Consider the following 20,381-nt stretch of genomic DNA (forward strand, 5'->3'; position numbering starts at 1 on the left):
TTTTGGGCTGAGAGAAGGAAGTGGCAGCACAGCAGTGGAGGTGGCGATGAGGGCCTTCAGGATTTGTGTGACCATCAGCATGCATCGACCGCTTTCTGATAATTAAACAAAGCTGTATTTAGGTGACTTAATTGTCTCGATCTAAGGAGCTTCTAGAGCTGACACACACATAGCCAGCGTGATTATGAGGAACCTGCCGGGTCCACACAAAATGGGATTTGTGCTAAAATGATCATTTCCCCTTCGAGGGAATCCAAGGTGCAACACAGTCTTTTCCAGGATTCTGTCTGGGTTTCAAAACATGGTTTTCCGTAGTAAACAATGAAAACACAAAGGATCCTTTTCATGGTTCAACATTCACAATCAAAAAACTGTACCGTGTAGCCAAATTCTTAACTGTTTTGCAATCGTCACCATCAAAACAACAGACCTTCAGTAAAGTGAGCTTCCATTAACCTTGAAAAGTATAATCAAGACCGTGTAGCCAAATTCTTAACTGTTTTGCAATCGTCACCATCAAAACAACAAACCTTCAGTAAACAATATACAGCATAGTGAGCTTCCATTAACCTTGAAAAGTATAATCAAGTCATCAAAGTCAATGATGTTAAGATGCTCAGAATGACAAGAGTGACACACATAGACTTCACATGTGGACATTGGTTATGTTTCAGTAAATCGACCTTAAGCCACAATAGCTGCCTCAACTAAACTCACCAGGCCATTGTTGATGCAGTCGCTCAAGAAAGTGTATCATTATTCACCCAACTAATAGGAGAAAGCAGCATCGTGATGGCATCAGTTTTTGGACAGCTCAAGTGTACTTATTTAAATTCTTTTTTTTTTTTTTTCAAATTAACCACACCAGGAAAGGCCATTGTCACTCAAATGTCTTCATTTGTTCTATTCCCTCCTCAAGATTGACTGTCGGTTCTTGACGTTGAGTAGCAGTCACTCTGTGTTTGTCTGTCCTCCACTTTGGAACATGTGGTTTTAGTTACACAATGTTATAATGCTGAACAATGTTTCTGCCTTGGAGCTCAGCACACTGCATAAAGGCTACTTTGTCCCGTGATGCCCCCCCCCCCCACACACACACACACACACACACACACTCAGTGATGATGACTTCAACTATATACTATTAAAGCCCTGTCAATTTGGGTGCTAACCCTCTCGGTTTCCCCAGCACACTTAAGATGCATTGCAATAGTGGAACCACCAAATTCTAGGTCTGACACGATTTCGACTTTTTTTTTAAACTGTGGTAATATTGTTTGGTATTCATTCATTTATAGCTACGTTTTTGAAAATTAAGCACTCAAAGCCCATTTCTCGTGGCAACATGAAAAACATGAAAAATGTCTCAAAATTCCATACACCTAAAAGGCATAACATTTCTGCTATTTTAGACTTTTATCGACCCTTTTAATTCACAGGGCCCTTCAATGGTTATCGTATACTCGTGATTGTGAGTGTCATTTGATTTTTGAGTTCAATCAAAGTCGTCAATGAGCCCAAACATGGCCATAGACACCCAGTGGTCTAATTGTTTTCTTTTCAAATCATTAAAATTTGTTTCATTTGTAATTTTACAAGTATTGCGGTATTGTCGTGTCGAGCACTGAGTAAAATGTACTTTTTTGAAATATCTCAGTAGAAATGCCTGAGTCACAACTAGCAAATACAATCATTTGTCGCCATCTTGTGGCTCACTCTAGTCCTAGTGCAGGGCCCAATGCGGCACAATGTTTTGAGGTATTTTCAAGGTCTTTTCTAGTTTGACCAAATATTGATTTGAGAAAATAAAGAAAAATAAACATTGAAGCAGCTAATGTACAGCTTAGCTACCATATCACCATTGAGAGTTTATCAGCCAAAGCTAACCCCAATGGGAACCCCACAGATGTCTCAATCAGCAATCGAAAAGACACAGTGCATTAGAATACATGTCGCGAATCTGAACCATCATTTTTCTTAATGATCACATTGTTAGGCGTGTTCAATACCGGTAATTTAAAGAAGTCCTCTTCTTTAAATTACCGGTATAAAAAATAAAAGTTACCTTCGGAAAAAAGAGGGAGAAGTAATGTGTACGCATACAGAAAAGACTACACGTCCTTTCAAAAGAACGGTAAACGTGCATCTCAATAAATTTGAATATCATGAAAAACTTTCAATTATTTTTAGAAAATGAGAAGGAATTGGCCTTCTAAAAATGTATGTTCTGTGTTTAATCTATATCAGACACTTCCACTTTTTGAATTACTGATATGATTAACAATTATACCATATTCTAATTTTTGGAGAAGTACCTGTATCAGAAAGGCCATTTATTGTTTTGAGTGTTTTCATTCATGACCACTAATGTAATGAACAAAACCAAATAATCCAATGAGGAAGAGAAGCGGTGATGGGAAAATGCTCCCTCGAACCACATGTCAAATCCTCCCCGCTTAACACTTGTTTGGATTTCTGCGTGTACAGGTCTGATGCAGTTTTCTTTTTTCTAAGGACAGCCACTTGGACACAGGACAGTCATGAGGAAGCTGCTCCTTCTCACTTTACTGGTCGCTGACGGTAAGAATGTGGACAGTTTTATGTTGAATATTGACTGCAATTGAGAGTGATTGTCTAATGTTAAAGCACTGTGTTGGTGACATGTTGCTGTTGCACAAACTACAGTGCCGAAAAGGAACATTAAATTGTGTTGCTGACATATTTTTAGTCTGCGGATGTGGCCTTCCCGCCTACCCTCCTCTGCCGGCTCGAGTGGTTGCAGGAGTGGACGTTAAGCCACACAGTTGGCCGTGGCAGGTGAGGTCCCACTATTTATAGGGATGCATTTGTCTCTTTTAGTTGCTGTTTGTACTAGTTTTGCGCTGACTATAACCCAAATGCAAGCCTCCATGGATCCCAAAAATAAAACTGCTTCCTGTCTTCCTGTGCCGGACAGGTTTCTCTCCAGTCAGACAGCAGTGGGCGCTGGAGTCATGTGTGTGGGGGAACTTTGATCGCACCCGAGTGGGTCCTCACTGCTGCGCACTGCATTAAGTAAGACTGAGCACAAAGAGGAACGTGGACAATTTCATCACCAGACATTGAGGAAGGTTAAGCAACACTCGAGGGCGTATGAATTCAATTTCTTGGGAGTTGTTATCGACGCAAAATTAGCTTGAAAGTCACAGATAGATCATGTCAAAAGAAAAATGTCAAGAATCATAGAGAACCTCTGAAAAAATAACCAATGGTGTCCTCAATAAGAAAGTCATTGTCGTCGTTATATTGTTCATTATTATTGTCATACCTGATCTATTGTGTGGAAATAATGGGAATCGCCAAACAAAACATATACGGTACTTATCCTGTTTTCAAACATCAAAAAGAGCAATGCGAATTGACTATTTTTCAAATCAAACACCATGAAGTTATAAACCTTAGTTGAGTTTAAAACAGCACAATGTATGCAGTTCACAAAAACCTACTCTGTCGCAACATTCAGAAGCTGTTTGAAATGAGAGAGAGAGTGACTTAAAGGTTTCAAGTGTATATAAAGAAAAATTTAAAAAACAAGAACAAGAATTAATCAATAGCATTTTTCCATATGAGGTGTTAATTGAAGAAAACAATCATGAGACTCAATTGAAAAGGTGTGAATCACTTCACTGTGTTCAAAAAGATTCAAGCAAAGACAAAACAAACCATCACAGTTTACATCAGAACATGACTCCAGGGTACGCTGTTACACTGACACGATGAAGCAATTTGACTGACTTATCCAAACAAGATAACACGTCTTGTCATTCTGATGCCACTGACGAGTTCAGTCCTACAAATATTTACTTTTGAGGGATGCATTGAGGATTTTGAGAAAGAAAATGACTTTTGCAGGGGCACCGTGACGTTTTGCTATTTGTACAAAGACTCATTTGAGACTTACTATTTTACACATTTTCAATTCTGATATTAGAAATGGACCAAAGTGACTGAGAAAAACTGTAATAGCAAGCGGTCCACAATCGTCTTGAATACGAATTGCACGGACAGAATAAGCCCAGACACCCGTTCAGCCTCTCAACACCGTCATGTCATGAACAATCCCACAGTGGCCGTCACAACTATAGAGTGGAAGTGGGTAAGCACAGCTTAAAGGCGAGTGAGGAAAACTCGGCAGCTCGGAGGGCGGCCCGGATCATCATCACCCATGAGGGCTACAACATCCTGCTCAGCCGGTAACAGCATCAACGTGACAGCCGTCCACATTACTTCACCTCAGCGGGGACTCATAAAAGTGAGCTCATGTTGAGGTGTCAGGACATTGTACTGCTCAATACACACTGACTTGCCACGTCCTGCTGCATGTGTCTTTCGCAGAAACGACATAGCCCTGATCAAGCTCTCCTCCCCCGTGGTCTTCTCTGACACCATCATGCCATCCTGCCTCCCATCACGTCATGCCGTCCTTCCCCATGGTGCTGCATGCTACATAACTGGCTGGGGTCGGTTGTCCAGTGAGTGCACAATTTTTGAGCTGACACTAACGAAACATTTTACATTTTATCGTCGTAACGACTCTTCCTTCGAATCATCGAGTAATCGGACACAGGGCGACCAGAGTTCAAATCGCAGTTACAAACGATAACATACCTGTCAACTCATACGGTTTAGCCCTAGTTCATACGGATTTTGTGGTGAATCTTACGTTTATGGCCATATCGCACAAATCATACGGATTCTGAAAATTTCCGGGGTTTTTTTTTGGTTTTTTTTCCCCCCTAACAGGTAGTTCCGTTTGCTTTTGCCCAGAATGGTGCTAGTCTACTCGAATGCTTTCATTTCCGGTAACTTTCCAGTAAATCGCGTGGTTCCTAGTTGAAAACAGCAGAGTATTCATTGCATACTTCGGTAGTGTACAAGCAAGTTCTACAAGGAAACAAATATATCATTCATATTTCGTGGGTTTTTTTTCTGCCGTTATTTTGACATATAAAATGCTTTATTATGTTATAAGGATTTTTTGCTCTTTATAAGGATTTTTTTGGTAGTTTATACAGGTTGGCGCTCCGAAAAGTTGACAGGTATGCGAGAATATCTTACTGGATTTGCGAGACCCCAATTCCCAGCTGCTACTGGTCCCAAACACGGATAAATATGTATCAGGAAGGGCATCTTGTGCAAAAATTATGCCAAACCGAGAAGGTGGTGACACCTGATGAGACGTGCCCCTAACAGGGAAGATCTAATTGACTGCAGGGTCAAATCTCCATCAAGAGAGGGCGCTAATAGACTGTGAAAAGGTCACGAGTGGCTTTGCTCAGAGGTTTCACATTCGCGGCCCTCGGGAAATTTTGTGTGCCCTCACTTGACATTGCGTAATGTTAGTGCGGCCCGACCTTTTTTGCTCTGACTCAGTCCACGGTTGTCAGGATCTAATTAAGTCATAATTGTAGTCTGTATTGGGGAGAAGTAGGAATTAAGTATGAACATACTAAAAAGCACCCAGACAGGGTTTGTACTTGGATAGAAGACCAACAGGGGATACCAGGTACTAGCTAAGTTTAGCCTGCACTGTTAGCCGAAGTTATTGAGAGTGTTTACTACTTTTGTATGCTTTTTGCGCTGCCAAGTGACTGTTAAAAAATTTTTGGGCAATTGTAAGCCATTTACTTTGTCTTTTAAGGCTAATATTGTAAGGAATTTGAAATAGTAATAAGGTGTTCTGGGATCATAGCTTGTGATGTAGTTACGTCTTAAACTATTAATATATACATGTCAACATTTGGGCAAGTGGGGTTTGTTCACTGCTTGTGATTTTTTTGCTATTTGCGGCAAGTGTTTTACTTTATTGTTAGATGCATTGGAAGGATTTTCGTCATGTGGGAGAAGTAACATTCTATAGCCGCAGGTCTTATTTAGCATGTGTGTGTCGTTACTGTCAGCTGACGGTTTGCTAGCTGACATCCTGCAGCAGGCTCTCCTGCCAGTGGTCGACCATGACACCTGCTCGCACCCCGATTGGTGGGGCATCCTGGCAACCGACAAGATGGTCTGCGCTGGTGGAGACGGCATCACTGCTGGCTGTAATGTGAGGCTAAAAAGGAAACTGCAAATGAAGAGAAATGAAGATAGTAAAAAAATGAAGTGAAACATTTCGGATTCATTTGTGCATGACATGACAGGGAGACTCCGGGGGTCCTTTGAACTGCCAGAACCCCGATGGCTCCTGGACCGTGCATGGCGTGGTGAGCTTTGGTTCAGGGCAGGGCTGTAACTTCTTCCAGAAGCCAACCGTGTTTACTCAAGTCAGCTCCTACCTGGACTGGATTAACAGAGTAAGCAACAAATATTTTAAAGTGAACCACTTTCACCAGCACAGCCGAAGGCGCTTGGGGTAGACAAACAGCCTTGGCTTTGCTAAAACAAGATACTGTCGGTATGTTAAACAATGTTTTCGTTTGTGTCTACAGGTTAAGAGCAACTACTGATGCAGCTGTTCAAAGGGCAACCTAAAATGGTCTGATACTAATAATAAATTGTCGAATATGAACAACAAGGGGAAAAACTTTGATCACTGTCTTTTACATCGGATATTTTATGGTCATATCTGTCAGATTTACGCCAAAACAACGAATGACTGCATCATGCTGCTTATATTGTGGAGTCGACTTTCGCCCTGGTCTCCTTTTTATTGTACCAAATGACATGAACATCTCATCCTAGGAAATATGTATTTCGTTTGTAGTTGGCGAAGCAGGTTTAAATGCTACTATACATACAGAATCGTTGTTCCTTCAAAGTTAAAAAAAAAAAAAGAAAACACGGTTTACTGAAATCTTTTTATTCCAATATAATACTCTCAAAATAAATTGCTTTCAGTTCAAACTGGTGAAAAGGCATTTTTACGAATATATCTTCACAATTCACACACACACACACACACACAAACACACACACACAAAGGATTTAAGTCCTAAGAAACATGAAACAGCATAAATGTGTTCGGACTCTCAATGGAAAACCAAATGTTTTCTGCACTCGCCATTCGCCACAGAGAACTGTTTACCTTATCACCGGCTTAATTATTACAATCTTTTATTCCTGGAAGATAAACTCTTGCAAACAAATGAGGCACTCCATGAGGAGAATCAGTAAATACAACGGAGAAGGGTTATTCCAGGGGAGGTTCGGGACAAAATGACTTGTTGCTTCGTACAAATATGCTCGCAGTGTATCATTAATTCCTCTTTTGCCACTAACACCACCACTTGATTCCATTCAAACACAGGGCAAAAGAACACTCCCAAAGTTCAATCCATTTCTTCCCATGTGTTATTCTCATCTGACATTTGGCAGCTATTGATAAAACAGCGCACGCTAATGGCAACATTTGCCCCGTGAATGGAGAGCCTTCTGCTGCGTGGCTCATTGCCAGCGTGGTCAGAGGTGAAAACAGGCCTCTGAGTCAAGCTGCAGTTGATGAGCAAGTTTTGCTGTTAGAACAGTGCAGCTGCACACTCAAAGAGACTCTTGTTGGTCATCATGAATGAGACGAGAAAAAAAAAAAAAAAGGCCCACAGTGGAGTGGAGTCTATGCTTTCGGAGAGCGACTGCTCTTATGTGGTGACGACTGCGTGAAGGCAGGCCCCAGAGTTTCTTCTATTGTTCCCTTGTTTCCCTCCTTCCCTGAGAGGATGTTTTTCAGAGCAAAACTGACACTGAATTGGGAACGTCAAAAGTCAGTTCGGTTGTAGTACACATTGAGGCAGGGGCAATTAAACTGCAAAGTGGGCATACTCCAAAGAGGATGTGGGGGGGGGGGGATCAATCATATGTTTGCATCAACTATTTTGAATGGTGCCTTATTAAATATAAGCTCGCCATTTCTTTTTAACCACCCCGTCACCATCCCGTGAAAGAAAGCATTGCACACCAGTTGAATTAATCAATTACAAAATGTATAAATATGATGCAAATGCAATGAAATTTCAACAAAGTGTGTTTGTCGTTGGATGGGAACTGTGATCTATAAATGCAAACAAAAGCGCTGTGTAACAAGTAATAATGTAAAGTGTTATTAGAAATAAAGCTCGTTTCGTTTCTGTGTGAACAAATGTCACAAAAAGTAGAAGGGCGTGGTCATAGAAAAACACAATCTATCCCACCATCATCCATTCAATGATAGTAGAGAGATAGTAGTAGAGAATCTACTCGTAATAGTTACTTGTAACGTCTGCCACGTTAGCGTAGTGTCATGTGGCAATGCACGTCGTCACGTCAAAAAGTGATTGCACCGCTCATGATGCTCTGCTGGAAAAATAGAGTTCCAGTTTAATACTGGTTGCTAATTGTGGTACAATTTCCCACTGAATTCCATTGCAGGGTTCAGAAAAATCAAAGGCATGTTGGTCTAAGGTAATAAAAAGGATGTGCTGCTTGAACAGAAGCCAACACTTGTCCAAAATGTCTCGTCTTTGTTTACGAAGCTCTTAAAGCAATGATATCACAAGCCACTCCTGGTGTGGTGTGTTGTTAACAGTTGTGGTAGCCTGCAGAGACAAACGTCACCCACTCTGCTGGCTGGAGTCAGTGACAGTTGCTGCCGGTCTCGGTCCTCATGTGCGCACAAATAATCCGGTGAAGTCTCATGAGCTGTTCCATCAAATGAATCGACGCAGGCATGACGAAAGACTATTTGGTGCTTTTCTACCTCGGCCATGCGTTCACCAAGGCTTGTCTTGATGCGGTCCTGATTGATGGAAGATTGCAGTTTCAGGTTTGAAAGTTATCATCAGATGGGGGGCGCCTTGTCCTCATACTGCGGTGGCGGGGTGAGAGGTTCTATACTAATGCCAGCAGCCAGTTGAGAATTGGGCACCTTCTCCGATTTGATCCTGCGGATCTTGATGGGGAGGAGCTTGCGGGCACTTTTATTTGGTCTCCGGTTTGAGGCGGAAGCAGCTGCAGGTGTGGCGGCGGAGGCGGGGCCGAGCTGCGACCCAGGATCCCCGACCTCTGGACCTTCAAATTCATAATGCACCCCATCGACTTGGACCAAGTCATCGTAGGAGGGGAGCTGGGAGGAGCTGGGCTGAACATTGCTTTGGCGGACTGGGTACTGGCCACTGCCTACTGCCTCTTCATAGGTGGGCACAGCATAGCGTCGGGTGTCTTGCTCGGCACTGCACACAGGCAAATAAAAAAAAAATAAATGGCATAAATGGTCATTGCAAAAACCAAGACTGGTGAGAGAAATAATAGACTGCATTTTATGGTTTGCCATCAGCGCGACGCAGATCTTGATACATTGAAAATTCTAGATGTGCTTTGTTCCACTTCTGGGGATAATGTGAAAAAGCAGCTTTTAATGACCAAAAATATTTGGTCATTAAAAGCCCTTTCGCACGCTTGTTTTTGTCGTTTTGTAGTCTGAGTAGCACAAGTAGAGACGATAAGCATTAAAGTTAGTGTCCTGCTTGACATTTTCTTTCACAAAAAGTTATTTTTCTCTCCATGATTTTGTCAAAGTAGTGATGGATCAAAAAAGCTAAAAAGAAACTTTTTATTGGTGACTTATTATGGTATGTTCAGGGCAACACAATCTTCTGTCTAAAAGGGCTGGCTTTGAAATGGGTTCGCAGTGAATGAATTAGACATGCCTGGGACATGTTTTTTTTGTCTAAATACCTCCAAGGGGTCAAGAATGACAGCACACATTTCACCCTCTTTTTACACCAGAGTTTTTCCTGCATATAAAAGCTGGAGGTGGCCGCATTTGGCTAGTTTCAGAGGACCTTCAACTTCCCAAATTTTGTCATCATGAAAACTGTGATCATCTGACCAGTGTTGCACTCGTAGGTGTCATTTTGAACTTCAACTGCGGTAATGTGACATGACATACCAGAAACAGCCTGAAGTCATTCCTAGAACCGTCAAAGAAGAGCTGCAAGCAAGTAACAGACTTTTTTTTGTTTGTTTGACTATCAAGGTGCCGGACAATTTTGGGGATTTTCAAACAGGTAAATGTTGTTTTTTTTTTTTTTTTTTTTTTTGTGACCAAGCAAATGCAATTTCTCAAAAAAAAAAAAAACAATCACCAGGAAAACCCTAGAGCCTGTCTAAAAAAAAAATCCTATTTTGAGGAGGCGCTTGAACATGTCACATGAAAATAAGTCACACCACACCCGTCATCCCACTCACGCATGGTGCGCCAAAACCAAAGAAGGCTTTCATTACCCATGATGACTGCGGGGCGTGAAAAGGCAAGTGCTACTTCTCATGAGAGTGGCAAGAAAAATAAAAAAAGTGAGCCCTGATAAATACATTAATTGTATTTTCACTCATGGGGGCTACACTTCATCACGAGTGAATTACACTTGTATTTCAACACTGTATTGTCTTTAAACAAACCAAAAAAAAACCCATAATAACTCACATTTCTACATCGCCATTCTCCCTGGCGGTCACAGCTCTGCGGTTCTGAGCCTCCTGGAGCCTCCGCTGCTCCCTCTGCTTGTTCCTCATTCCCAGGCACAAGGACATCAGCAGCATGACCACCCCCGAGGCCACCAGGACAAAGGCCACAGAGGAAGCTTTACTTTTCCTGTTCCCAGATGAATCGGCTTCTCCGCCACCTGAATTACCGTTGCTGTTGTTCGCATTCGGGCCTGCAGGCACCACGCTCCAGACGATCATGACAATGCCCAGGGCCACGAGTCCAACACCCAGAGCGCAGAGTGCATACTGGGAACCGGAATTTCCACTGTTCTCGTTGATGCTGCTGCTGTTGTTGTTGTTGTTGTTATTGTCATTGGTGTGTCCTCTGCTGTGGGGACTGGAATGTCCATCCGCACTAGAACGCATCTTGACAGTCACTCGGATTCAATCAGTCGATCGAGTGCAGCGAGGTCAAAAACTGCAGAGAAAAACACACAAGTAGTTAACGTTGCTGTGAAAAATGTTTACAGCTACCCGGTGAGGGTTTGGCTGGTCAACGCATGCATCAATGTTGTGTACTTATGTATGCAATGATGAGGAAACAAGTTGCCCCATTCACAGTTTTGCACTGAATGCAAATTAAAGCCTAGTTTTCAGAGTAAAAACTCACAAAACAAAATGACATACTACGCCACCGGCACGTCGACGCAAAAGGTGTGTTGAATAGTCAAAGATTTACAGGCAAGTCACTTATTTTCCACAGTGAGGATAGAAGCTTAATATGGGCAGCCGCAGCGACTGTAAAAAGCCACACAAAGAACACACCACAACATGCAATATACGATTGTCGATACTCGATTCATCCAAATATGTCTTATTCTGTTTCGGGTCTTGGCAGGCACTGTTGGCTGTATCATTTCACACTTGGTGGGTGGGCAGGCACTCCACAGACTTAAATGTTTCCATACCAAAGACACAAGGCCAAAACAGACACAATTAAATCTTACCAAAAGACCTTGATCACCGCTTGGCTACGGCTGCTGTGGCTGTTACTGCCGGTGCTTGCAGTACAGGTCATAAATCCTGCATCATCCATGGATGTGGCTGGGACTTGTACCAACCTTAACCAAAAAAAAAAAAAAATAGAAGTACATGTCACGGGAATTTATTTCCTGATGAAATGAAATCGTAACCATAAAATCCCTTTTGAAGAGGACACATGGAAAAATAACTTTTTAGATTCTTTGCATGTAAATATTTGGTTCTGTGTTCCCCAATTTTACTTCTGTGATCAAGCCGTTCTGAATTTTGCCAGTGTGACTGCCATATTTCTGGCACTATAAGGTGCTTTGGAGTATAAGGCTCGTCTTCAATGAATGGCCTATTTTAAAACTTTTTTCACTGCATTATAAGGTGCATTGAATAGAAGCTACAAAAGTGATTCCGGTTATGATATGCATCCACTAGATGGAGCTACGCTAAAAGGAATGGCGTGCTCGCCAATTATTTTGTTCCCCAATTTTATTTCTGTGATCAAGCCGTTCTGAATTTTGCCGGTGTGACTACCGTATTTCTGGCACTATAAGGTGCTTTGGAGTATAAGGCTCGTCTTCAATGAATGGCCTATTTTAAAACTTTTTTCACTGCATTATAAGGTGCATTGAATAGAAGCTACAAAAGTGATTCCGGTTATGATATGCATCCACTAGATGGAGCTACGCTAAAAGGAATACAATACAATACAATACAGCTGTATTTATATAGAGCTTTCACAACCGCTGCAGCTATAACGAAGCGCTTTACAGACCATTTAAAAATTAAACTACTTGCAAGAAATAATAATCCATATGTAAGGTGCATCGGATTATAAAGCGCATCTCCTTTTGAGAAAATCGAACGCTTTCAAGTGCGCCTTATAGTGCGGAAAATACGGGTAGGTAATTTACACAATACTGCCCCCACACTGAGCCTCTCCACCCATGACCAGGCAGCTATGCTAGGGGAAGGGCCCGCCTTTTCAAGCGACTGCATGGAAGTACTATCATGTCAAAAACAAAAAGTAAACAGCAGCAGAGATTTATGATTTAGAGCCTCATTATGCTGTTTGGGTAGACAGAATCTAACATCTTTTGGGGGAGTAGACACCCCGCCGCTGTCAGGTGGGGATCCCGCAAAGACTGTGGTGGGAAGTTGTTGCTCAATTTCTCAGCTCTGTACTATTCTTAAGAAAAACAAAAGATGCAATAAGAGGTAAATTTCTTTCCTTTTGTCTTTCTTTTTAAAAATAAATCCATAAATTAAATTTAACCATAACTTGGTTCTGAGGATGGACCAGATGAATTATATTTCCATTTATTTTAAATGGGGAAAAGAATGCTTTGGTTGGTGAATATTTCATCATCTTGGAATGAACTAAACTTGTGAACTGAGGTTCTGCTGCAATTATTTGTCCATCCATCATCTATCCATGCATGATCTGAGCCGCTCATCCTCACGAGGGGCGCGGGCATGCTGAAGCCTATCCCGGCGGTCTCTGGACGTCACTTTATTTGTGGTATTTATTTCAGCAGACTGTGTTTGTCTACTGTTGTGATTTAGATGACGATCAGATAACATTTCAGGACCAATGCTTGCATGAATCCAGGTCATTTCAAAACCACAATACAATTCACTGATTTTTTTCAGTTTTTGAAGCAAGTCAGTGAGCAAAGGCGGGAGTACATCACATATGAGCAAGTCACAACCAAGTCTCAAGTCAGATCCTCCAAGTCTCATGCAAGTCTGAAGCTACTTTTAGGTGGTGGGGTCTGGCTTGGGGGTGGGTGAGAAGTAAATCGAGTCACCACCAAATTTCAAATGTGAAGTTGGCATAGTGTTGTATTCTACTACTGATCACTTTAGCTCTGCATGATACTTTGCGCATTGTGTCACAGCTGTCATTGGCACCCTTACATTACGGAAAGTCTCTCGATACTTATTTGTCATGTCCTTGTATATCGTAGTTGCTTGTTCTCGATGATACTAGTGTAGCCTGTACTACCGGAGACAAATTCCCTGTGTGTTCTACATACTTGGCCAATAAAAATGATTCTGATTCTCATAATCTTGCTCAGTCACATATATTGGATCAATAAAAACATTTCTTCACTGATTATCAACTGAATGAAGTTTGGTTTACATTTGATCCGCTATTGGTAAACTAAACTGTCAACCTTATCTGGCTATTTTAGTTCAAAGCTATCTTACCTTATCATATACTGTATATTTGTTTTAATCTTACGTATTTTTCACAACTTTTGAGAGTTATTGGACTAACCTGGACTGTATTCTGTGCCCTGTCATCTGGACAAATGTGTGTTCGTACGACAAGAACATGAAAAAATAAATAGTCAATCCCCAATCTGCCCCCCCCAAATAATCAGGCCCCCGCCCCGAACATTCACAGTGCTTTGGACGCCACTGCTCGGAGGGACGAAGAATGTGTGGCATGAGCTAAAATTATGACGTGAACAACTGAATAAAGTCACCCCATTATGTCAACTGGTCTCTGTCAATATACGCGATTAATATCCGTCTGAGAGCGTTCATTGCAACGCAGAAGAGTGCCATCAACAGGGAAGTAGAATGGAAGGCTCGAGGGTAGGTTTTGTCCCAAGATAAAAGCCATTACACACCAAAAGTTGCAAGCTATAGCTCTAAAATGCTACATTCGGCATTGGAACTCAAGTTAAGACACTCTGAATGCAAAATATAACGTCCGTGTTACGTCACACCGAGCAACGACACACCCCGCGCTCGTGGTAAACTTTACAGATAAAAGGATCGTCTTCGTGTGAGCTTCGGCCGGAGAAAGAAAGTGGTGGGGTGTTTTTTTTTTTTTTTTGTTTTGTTTTTACACTCACCTCCAGTCAAATGGTACTCAGCTCCGCCACGTTATCCGCATTGGGTCGTCGAACGAACGTGATGCACAAACAAGTAGACGGCAGCACATTTTAGTGACAAAACGACATAAAGGAACGATCTGTTTTTGCTTTCAAATAGACGGTTGGTCCTACACAGGGAGGGAGAGAGGGGGACTGAGAGAGAGAGAGGGAGAGAAAGAGAGTGAGAGAGAGAGAGAGAGAGAGAGACGCCACCAGACAGAGAAGGAGGATACTTCGACTTCAGGGTTAACCCTTTACTGGCAACAGCCTTAAAACTCTCAGCGCCTCATAAAATGGTGGGCAGGTCTTTAATTTGACTTACTGCCGTTTAACATTCATTAAAAAAAAAAAAAAAACATTGTTGACAAGTGGCTATTTAGATTAGTGTATACAGTCGTTGGCCCATTTTCAAATGCACTTAATGTTTACAAATCCAAATATAACGGCCACAACATTCAATTTAAATTGCGCCATTATGTCAGGAAAGCTAGTACAAGCTGCCAAGCTTAATCAAAGTTGAATTGTACTATCACCTTGATTGTCTTAATTTTTAGTTTGTACATACATGTACCTTAAAGAATTCAGGCTGTAAGCTCATGATGGTTATGTGTGAGCACCTGCTTGCTGGAGCGATATGCTGCAATTTACATGATCCGATTGGTTGACTAATTGCAACTACCGTACTATTAGTAAGTATTTAATCAATTCGCAAAATAATTGTTTGTAGTAGTCCTACATGAGAATAGTTATCACGTAGCCTACATACACAGACTGGGCTAGTGCTCAACACTAAGCTACTGTTTGTTATTCACGACATGCATAAAATTTGGGAATGCAGAACTTAAAACCCGAATTAGTGTTTGTGTGTCCTTTATATGGCACGCTGTGGGGTGTATAACTTCCACCCTCCCAAATGAAACTCCTGCCACCCATTCACCACCCCAAAGCAAAACTGTCTTGAACCGCCTGTGCTAGAATCAGTGGTCACCAAATGTATTTATTTTTTTTTTGCACCACACACTTCATATGAAGCAAAATTTTCACAGACTCGCATAGGAACAAATAAATACAACTCACCATTAAACCAAATGTAGTTGTGGTAAATAGAGGAAGCCCTGCGTTTGTTCCTCTTCCACAAGCAGGTCCGATGTTGGGGTAATGGCAGTCAATTACACCAAAAGTGTGACATCCAGTTTGCTCTGGGATTTGGTTTTGGTTTCCATCATTGCAGAAAAACCTGCTTCACAAAGATAGGACATTGTTTTTTTTTTGTGTGTGTTTGTTTTGGGTTTTTTTTTACATCCGTATTACATCACCCAGATGAACAATTACACGTGCGCACAGAGACACACGGTGGCTATGCACTTGCTTTTTAAGATAAAATAGACTGATGATCAAATAACATTTTTTGTTCTATGGAGGTGGTTGGGGCCTGCTGTTCAAATTGATCCATGTGAGTGTGACTGGTTGTTTGTCAATTGAGAGTGAGACTGAGATTGTCTGGCATCCAGCCCCCGGGATGTAGCTTGCCGTCTTGCCCAAACTCAACTGGGATGAGCTTTAAACATGTCACTGATGCTCGTATTGGAAACATGATGTCATGGACACAAATGAAACCTGCATTTTTCATTTTTGTTCTTTATTTTGAGATGCCTATTCCAAAGGACATACAAAGCTCAACAAGGGGTGTTCAAAAAAGAAAGAGGTGAAGAGAGAAGAAAAATATACACCTGCATCACCTAAAGTTGTAGGTGAGTGTTTTTTTTTATATTTTATCGGCGAACAAGCCACTCCCTGCTGGCCTAAACACAATCATAAGCACTGACCTACATTTACAAATTAAATTATCCATCCATCCATTTCCTATACTGCTTATTCTCACTAGGGTGAAGTGAAGCATACCATGTTGAGGATATGAAATAAAATATGAAAATCATGTGAATGTTAGTGGTACCAAAAACAGCTGACACACTCCTTGTATATGTGTGTGTGTGTGTGTGTGTGTGTGTGTGTGTGTGTGTGTGTGTGTGTGTGTGTGTGTATGTGTTGAACCTTCATCGTGGGACAACCAGTAGTTTTGCCTAAACAGTGCACCGCCCATAGGTTTCATGTGAAAAATGTGTTCTCATGCAAACATTTGTGCATTACACAAACAATCCCGAGTAAGCAAAGTCCAACGGAATTTACACACCAAAAAGTGCTTCCAGAAAGCGACAGTAATGTGGTGACATGAGATGGTTGAAGGAAAATTCAAAGAACTGTACCCGGTGGTCATGAGCAAACAACTTTGTGAATGGTCATTATCATACATGGTTGTCAACTTAGTCATCAACCAATGACAAGAACTGAAACCGGCCGCCGCTTTATTTTCCCGACCACTATTTGCTTACATGTCGAGACTCGCGCAAACAAAGAGGACCCGTTTTTCAGATCTGTTGCTCTCCAAGACATAAGCAAAGACCTGTTTGACAATAATGATGAAAGCGGCCTAAACCCAGGCCAGCGGGTTGCATTGTTCTGGTTGGAACTTTTCTTCTGACCAACATTGCTATCTGGCTTCTCTGTAAAAAGTCACATACAGGAACTGAGACAGGAAGGCACAGGCAGAGCCTTGATTGCATCGAACGTTTTCCCTTGAAGCAAATTTAAGTAAATCGTGTATGGACTGCGCATATGCCTCTGCGTATGTGTTTTGTCTGAAGTAAACAAAGAGATATGTACACACCCAATTCCTATGAATTTTGGGCGTTGTGCTGAACTGAAATAAAGACTGGCGGTAGTATGTCGAGGCCGGTAAGATTCTTATTTGGTCCTGCTAACCTGATCTGTTTTGCAGCCAAACACTGGACAGCCACGGGAGCAAGCAGGGGCTAGCTCTCAGCCTACCTGCCTATGGAGTCGAACAAAAACGTCAGTGTCGCTAAATGTCTAAAAAAAAAATAAGACTACTCGCTACCAACATTCATATGCATGTTTCTACTCTTGTCCAATTCATCCATCCATCCATTTTCTAATCCGTTTATCCTCACTCGCATCGCGGGCACGCTGCACCCCATCCCAACCACTCACATTGACACCAACAGACAGTATAGAATCTTCACTTAACCAATTTATATGCAGGACTAATGAAAACTTACAAACCTCTGTCTGTGGAAGCTTTCCAGACAAGTTGTCACCCCTTCAGCTAGTCAGAAGTCTGTCAAGTCATTTCGGGGTTGTGTCACCATTGGAAAACCCCCAAAGCTGCAAAAGAAGGAAGTTGCAACACGCTAGCGGGGAATTGAGTTAACCTGCAACTGTGATTGGATATGTGAAAAACTCATCAGAAGAAACTGCAAAGCCTCACGTGTAAATTGAATTCCCTTACAGGATCAGTTCAGTTGATCAGATTTCTTATGGTTTCCAAACAATTCTTCCCAGAAAAAATAACTTCCCGAGTCTGCCATTTTAAAACAGTCATTCACTGTACTTTACCGTCACTGTTTTACATGAGACGGATTATGCGGGTGTCTTAACATGTCTGTGGCATGCTTTCGTCAGAATGATCAAGAGTCAGATTGCTCTTTTACAGCTCAGTTTCTGGGAGTGGCGCTGTCTCATGCACGCGAGAAACTGCTCAACCCGGCCGAACTTACTGCTGGATGACAAACTAGCATCTCGGTGCGCATGAAGGGGACAACTCACCAAACACCCCCACCCCATCGACAACTTCACTGAGCAAGCTAATGATTCGGGTTGGACCGTGTTTCAGACAGTGTCACGTTTCAAAATGGTGGATCTTTGCAAACGCCGAGCTGCTAAATAATTGGTGGGACAGTTGTTTTGCAAATTAGCCACAGGGTTATTATGCAAAGATTGGGTTACGAGTCTGACGAAATTCAGAACGACTAGCTGAAAGACACATTTTTGGAAATAGCTAACAATTTACTTGGTTTCTTAATTTCACACGTTGTGGACGAGACAGTACTCCAGAGATGCAACTACAGTATTTGTATGCAAGAAATTTAAAACAGTCACATTTTCATCGGTCCGCCTTTCAGTAATATTTTAATGTGCGGTCTGCAGAAACCAAAATAAAACGAGTCAAAGAGCAATCGGTCTTTTCATTCAAAGCAGTAATATGGTGGCATCATGAAGTCATCAAACGTTTCAGCCTTATCGTTTCTGCCTGGGGTCTGGAGATGACTTGTGGGGTGAATTGTTATGGGAAGAGTTGCTAGAGTGGGGCGGCTTTCTTGGACTTTTTACTTACTTTTACTAAATAACTTGATCTAATTATGCATTGTTGCCTGTTATGCACAATGTATTGTCTGCTTTCCTGTCATTTCTGTGTACGAGAGACCACAGATGGAAATGAGTTTGCGGAGCTACACTCTGGTGCAAAGCATCATTTCTTCCTGATTAATGTACTTGGCACATTGTCCCCACCACAATAACAAACATTCCTCACTGTTACTCAAATGTAAAAAAAAAAGTGAACTGCTGTATAACACTGCAAAATGAACATACTGTAACCCAGTTAGGGTTAAATTGAGGGCTAGTGGTTGTGGGTTAGGCTTTGGGGTTAAGGTTAGGGTTTGGATAACCCTAACCCAACCCTAACCCTCACACCCTAACCCCTAAAACAAACCCAAACCCAACCCAAATCCTAACCTTAACCCAAACCTAATCCAACCCCTAACCCACACCTAACCCAACCCTCTAACCATGAGAGGGAGAAAGTTAGGGGTTAGAGGTTGGGTTAGGGGGCCAGGGTAAGGGGGCTAGGGTTGGGTTAGGATTAGTGTTAGGGGTTGGGATTTAGGGAAAGTGTTAGGAGGTAGGGGGTAGGGTTACGGTTAAGGGTTTAGGCTTAGGTTTGGGTGACGGTTACGGTTAGGGTTGGGTTATGGATACGTTAGTGTTCGGATTAGGAGAGGGTGAGAGATTAAATTTCGGGTTTGGGATCTAGGGTTGGGGTTAGGTGTGGGTTAGGGTTAGCATTAGGGGTTGGATTAGGTTAGGGTTAGGGTTGGGTTAGGGTTCGTTTTAGAGGTTAGGGCGTTAGGGTTAGTGTTAGGGGTTGGGGTTATGTGTTTAGGCTTGGGGTTGGGTTAGGGTTTAGGGTTCGGGTTAGCCTTAGTTTTAATGTCGGGGTTAGGTTTGGGGGTTAAATTCGGGTTAGGCGTTGGGGTTAGGGTTACAGGTCAGGGTTAGAGGTTAGAGTTCGGGGGTCAGAGGAAGAGAAGGGCATTCCGTTCCTGGGACGGAACGGTTCGTCCGTCCCTCAGGGTGCATTTTAGAGACGGAATGCCGCGTCACCGCCACGCCGAGCAGTGTCCCACATTATCCCTCAGAAACATACATCTCGTTCCCCCTTTGGTTTATTAGCAGGGGATCTACAAGGGGCAGTTTAAGGAAGCAAACACACACACACACACACACACACACACATACACACACAGACACACACACACACACACACACACAAAAAACAAAAATCAAAAATAATGAAGCATTTTTGTGTGTGTGTGTGTGTGTGTGTGTCTGTGTGTGTATGTGTGTGTGTGTGTGTGTGTGTGTGTGTGTAAATAAATGAGTGCCCTGAAGGTAAGTGGATGTGAATAGGGAATTAGCCAGCAAACGAGCTTCAAATAATGTTTTTCAATTATGAAACCTCTGCCATTAGCTTCTCTCCCACGGCATCATGCATGGACGTCTTTTTTTGGAGGGGGCGGTTGGGTGGGGGGAAGGACTGGTGAAATGCAAGGACGGAAGCGCTTTAAAAGGACGAGGACGGTCGGGGACGGAGGATGATTATTTCATGTATAAGGACGGATAGATAGATTTTTTTTTTCTCTCTTCATACAACTTTGCCACACGGTTCGGAAAGGGTCTCATTACGGTTAGTGAAAACAGTATCAGTTTTTTTTTTTTTTTAATATGGTTAGTGAAAACAGTATCAATGAATACAAATATAGTTGTGTAGATGAAGCTCTGTGGAGCTACAGGTTTAGTTAATGATTTTTTTTTTTTTTTTTTTTT

At 42.0% G+C, this 20,381-nt stretch overlaps 2 protein-coding genes across 4 annotated transcripts; one reads left to right on the forward strand and one right to left on the reverse strand.

The window, feature by feature from the left end:
* Positions 1–2,483: 2,483 nt before the first annotated feature.
* LOC109526588 (chymotrypsin-like elastase family member 2A) lies at positions 2,484–7,292 on the forward strand. The gene is made up of 8 exons (XM_019887955.1): positions 2,484–2,580; positions 2,729–2,817; positions 2,957–3,054; positions 4,107–4,232; positions 4,375–4,511; positions 5,940–6,085; positions 6,180–6,332; positions 6,468–7,292. The coding sequence occupies exons 1-8, from the start codon at positions 2,541–2,543 to the stop codon at positions 6,483–6,485; spliced, it is 807 nt and encodes a 268-aa protein (XP_019743514.1). The 5' UTR covers positions 2,484–2,540; the 3' UTR covers positions 6,486–7,292.
* tmem51a (transmembrane protein 51a) lies at positions 6,826–17,527 on the reverse strand. 3 transcript variants are annotated; one of them, XM_019887952.1, is made up of 5 exons: positions 17,499–17,527; positions 15,435–15,594; positions 11,442–11,555; positions 10,433–10,912; positions 8,789–9,179 (listed from the first exon to the last, which is right to left on the reverse strand). In XM_019887952.1, exons 4-5 carry the CDS (start codon positions 10,858–10,860, stop codon positions 8,789–8,791), a joined length of 819 nt encoding a protein of 272 aa, XP_019743511.1. In that variant the 5' UTR covers positions 10,861–10,912; positions 11,442–11,555; positions 15,435–15,594; positions 17,499–17,527. The 3 variants fall into 3 exon arrangements, with proteins under 3 accessions (XP_019743512.1, XP_019743511.1, XP_019743513.1); XM_019887953.1 differs by lacking the exons at positions 15,435–15,594; positions 17,499–17,527 and adding an exon at positions 14,337–14,509 and having other exon boundaries at positions 6,826–9,179; XM_019887954.1 differs by lacking the exons at positions 11,442–11,555; positions 15,435–15,594; positions 17,499–17,527 and adding an exon at positions 14,337–14,509.
* Positions 17,528–20,381: the final 2,854 nt, after the last annotated feature.

Source organism: Hippocampus comes, unplaced genomic scaffold (genome assembly GCF_001891065.2).
Source record: "Hippocampus comes isolate QL1 unplaced genomic scaffold, H_comes_QL1_v1.1 scaffold14, whole genome shotgun sequence".
Taxonomy (NCBI): Eukaryota; Metazoa; Chordata; class Actinopteri; order Syngnathiformes; family Syngnathidae; genus Hippocampus; species Hippocampus comes.

Bases quoted from the DNA above. Each gene is read 5' to 3' on its own strand.
- LOC109526588 (XM_019887955.1), top strand. From the start codon at position 2,541: ATGAGGAAGCTGCTCCTTCTCACTTTACTGGTCGCTGACG. The intron at 2,818-2,956 runs GTGAGGTCCCAC...TGTGCCGGACAG, and splicing joins CACACAGTTGGCCGTGGCAG to GTTTCTCTCCAGTCAGACAG. The intron at 3,055-4,106 runs GTAAGACTGAGC...ACAATCCCACAG, and splicing joins ACTGCTGCGCACTGCATTAA to TGGCCGTCACAACTATAGAG.
- tmem51a (XM_019887953.1), bottom strand. From the start codon at position 10,860: ATGCGTTCTAGTGCGGATGGACATTCCAGTCCCCACAGCAGAGGACAC. The intron at 9,180-10,432 runs GTGAGTTATTAT...GCCTGTGTGCAG, and splicing joins GAGAATGGCGATGTAGAAAT to TGCCGAGCAAGACACCCGAC.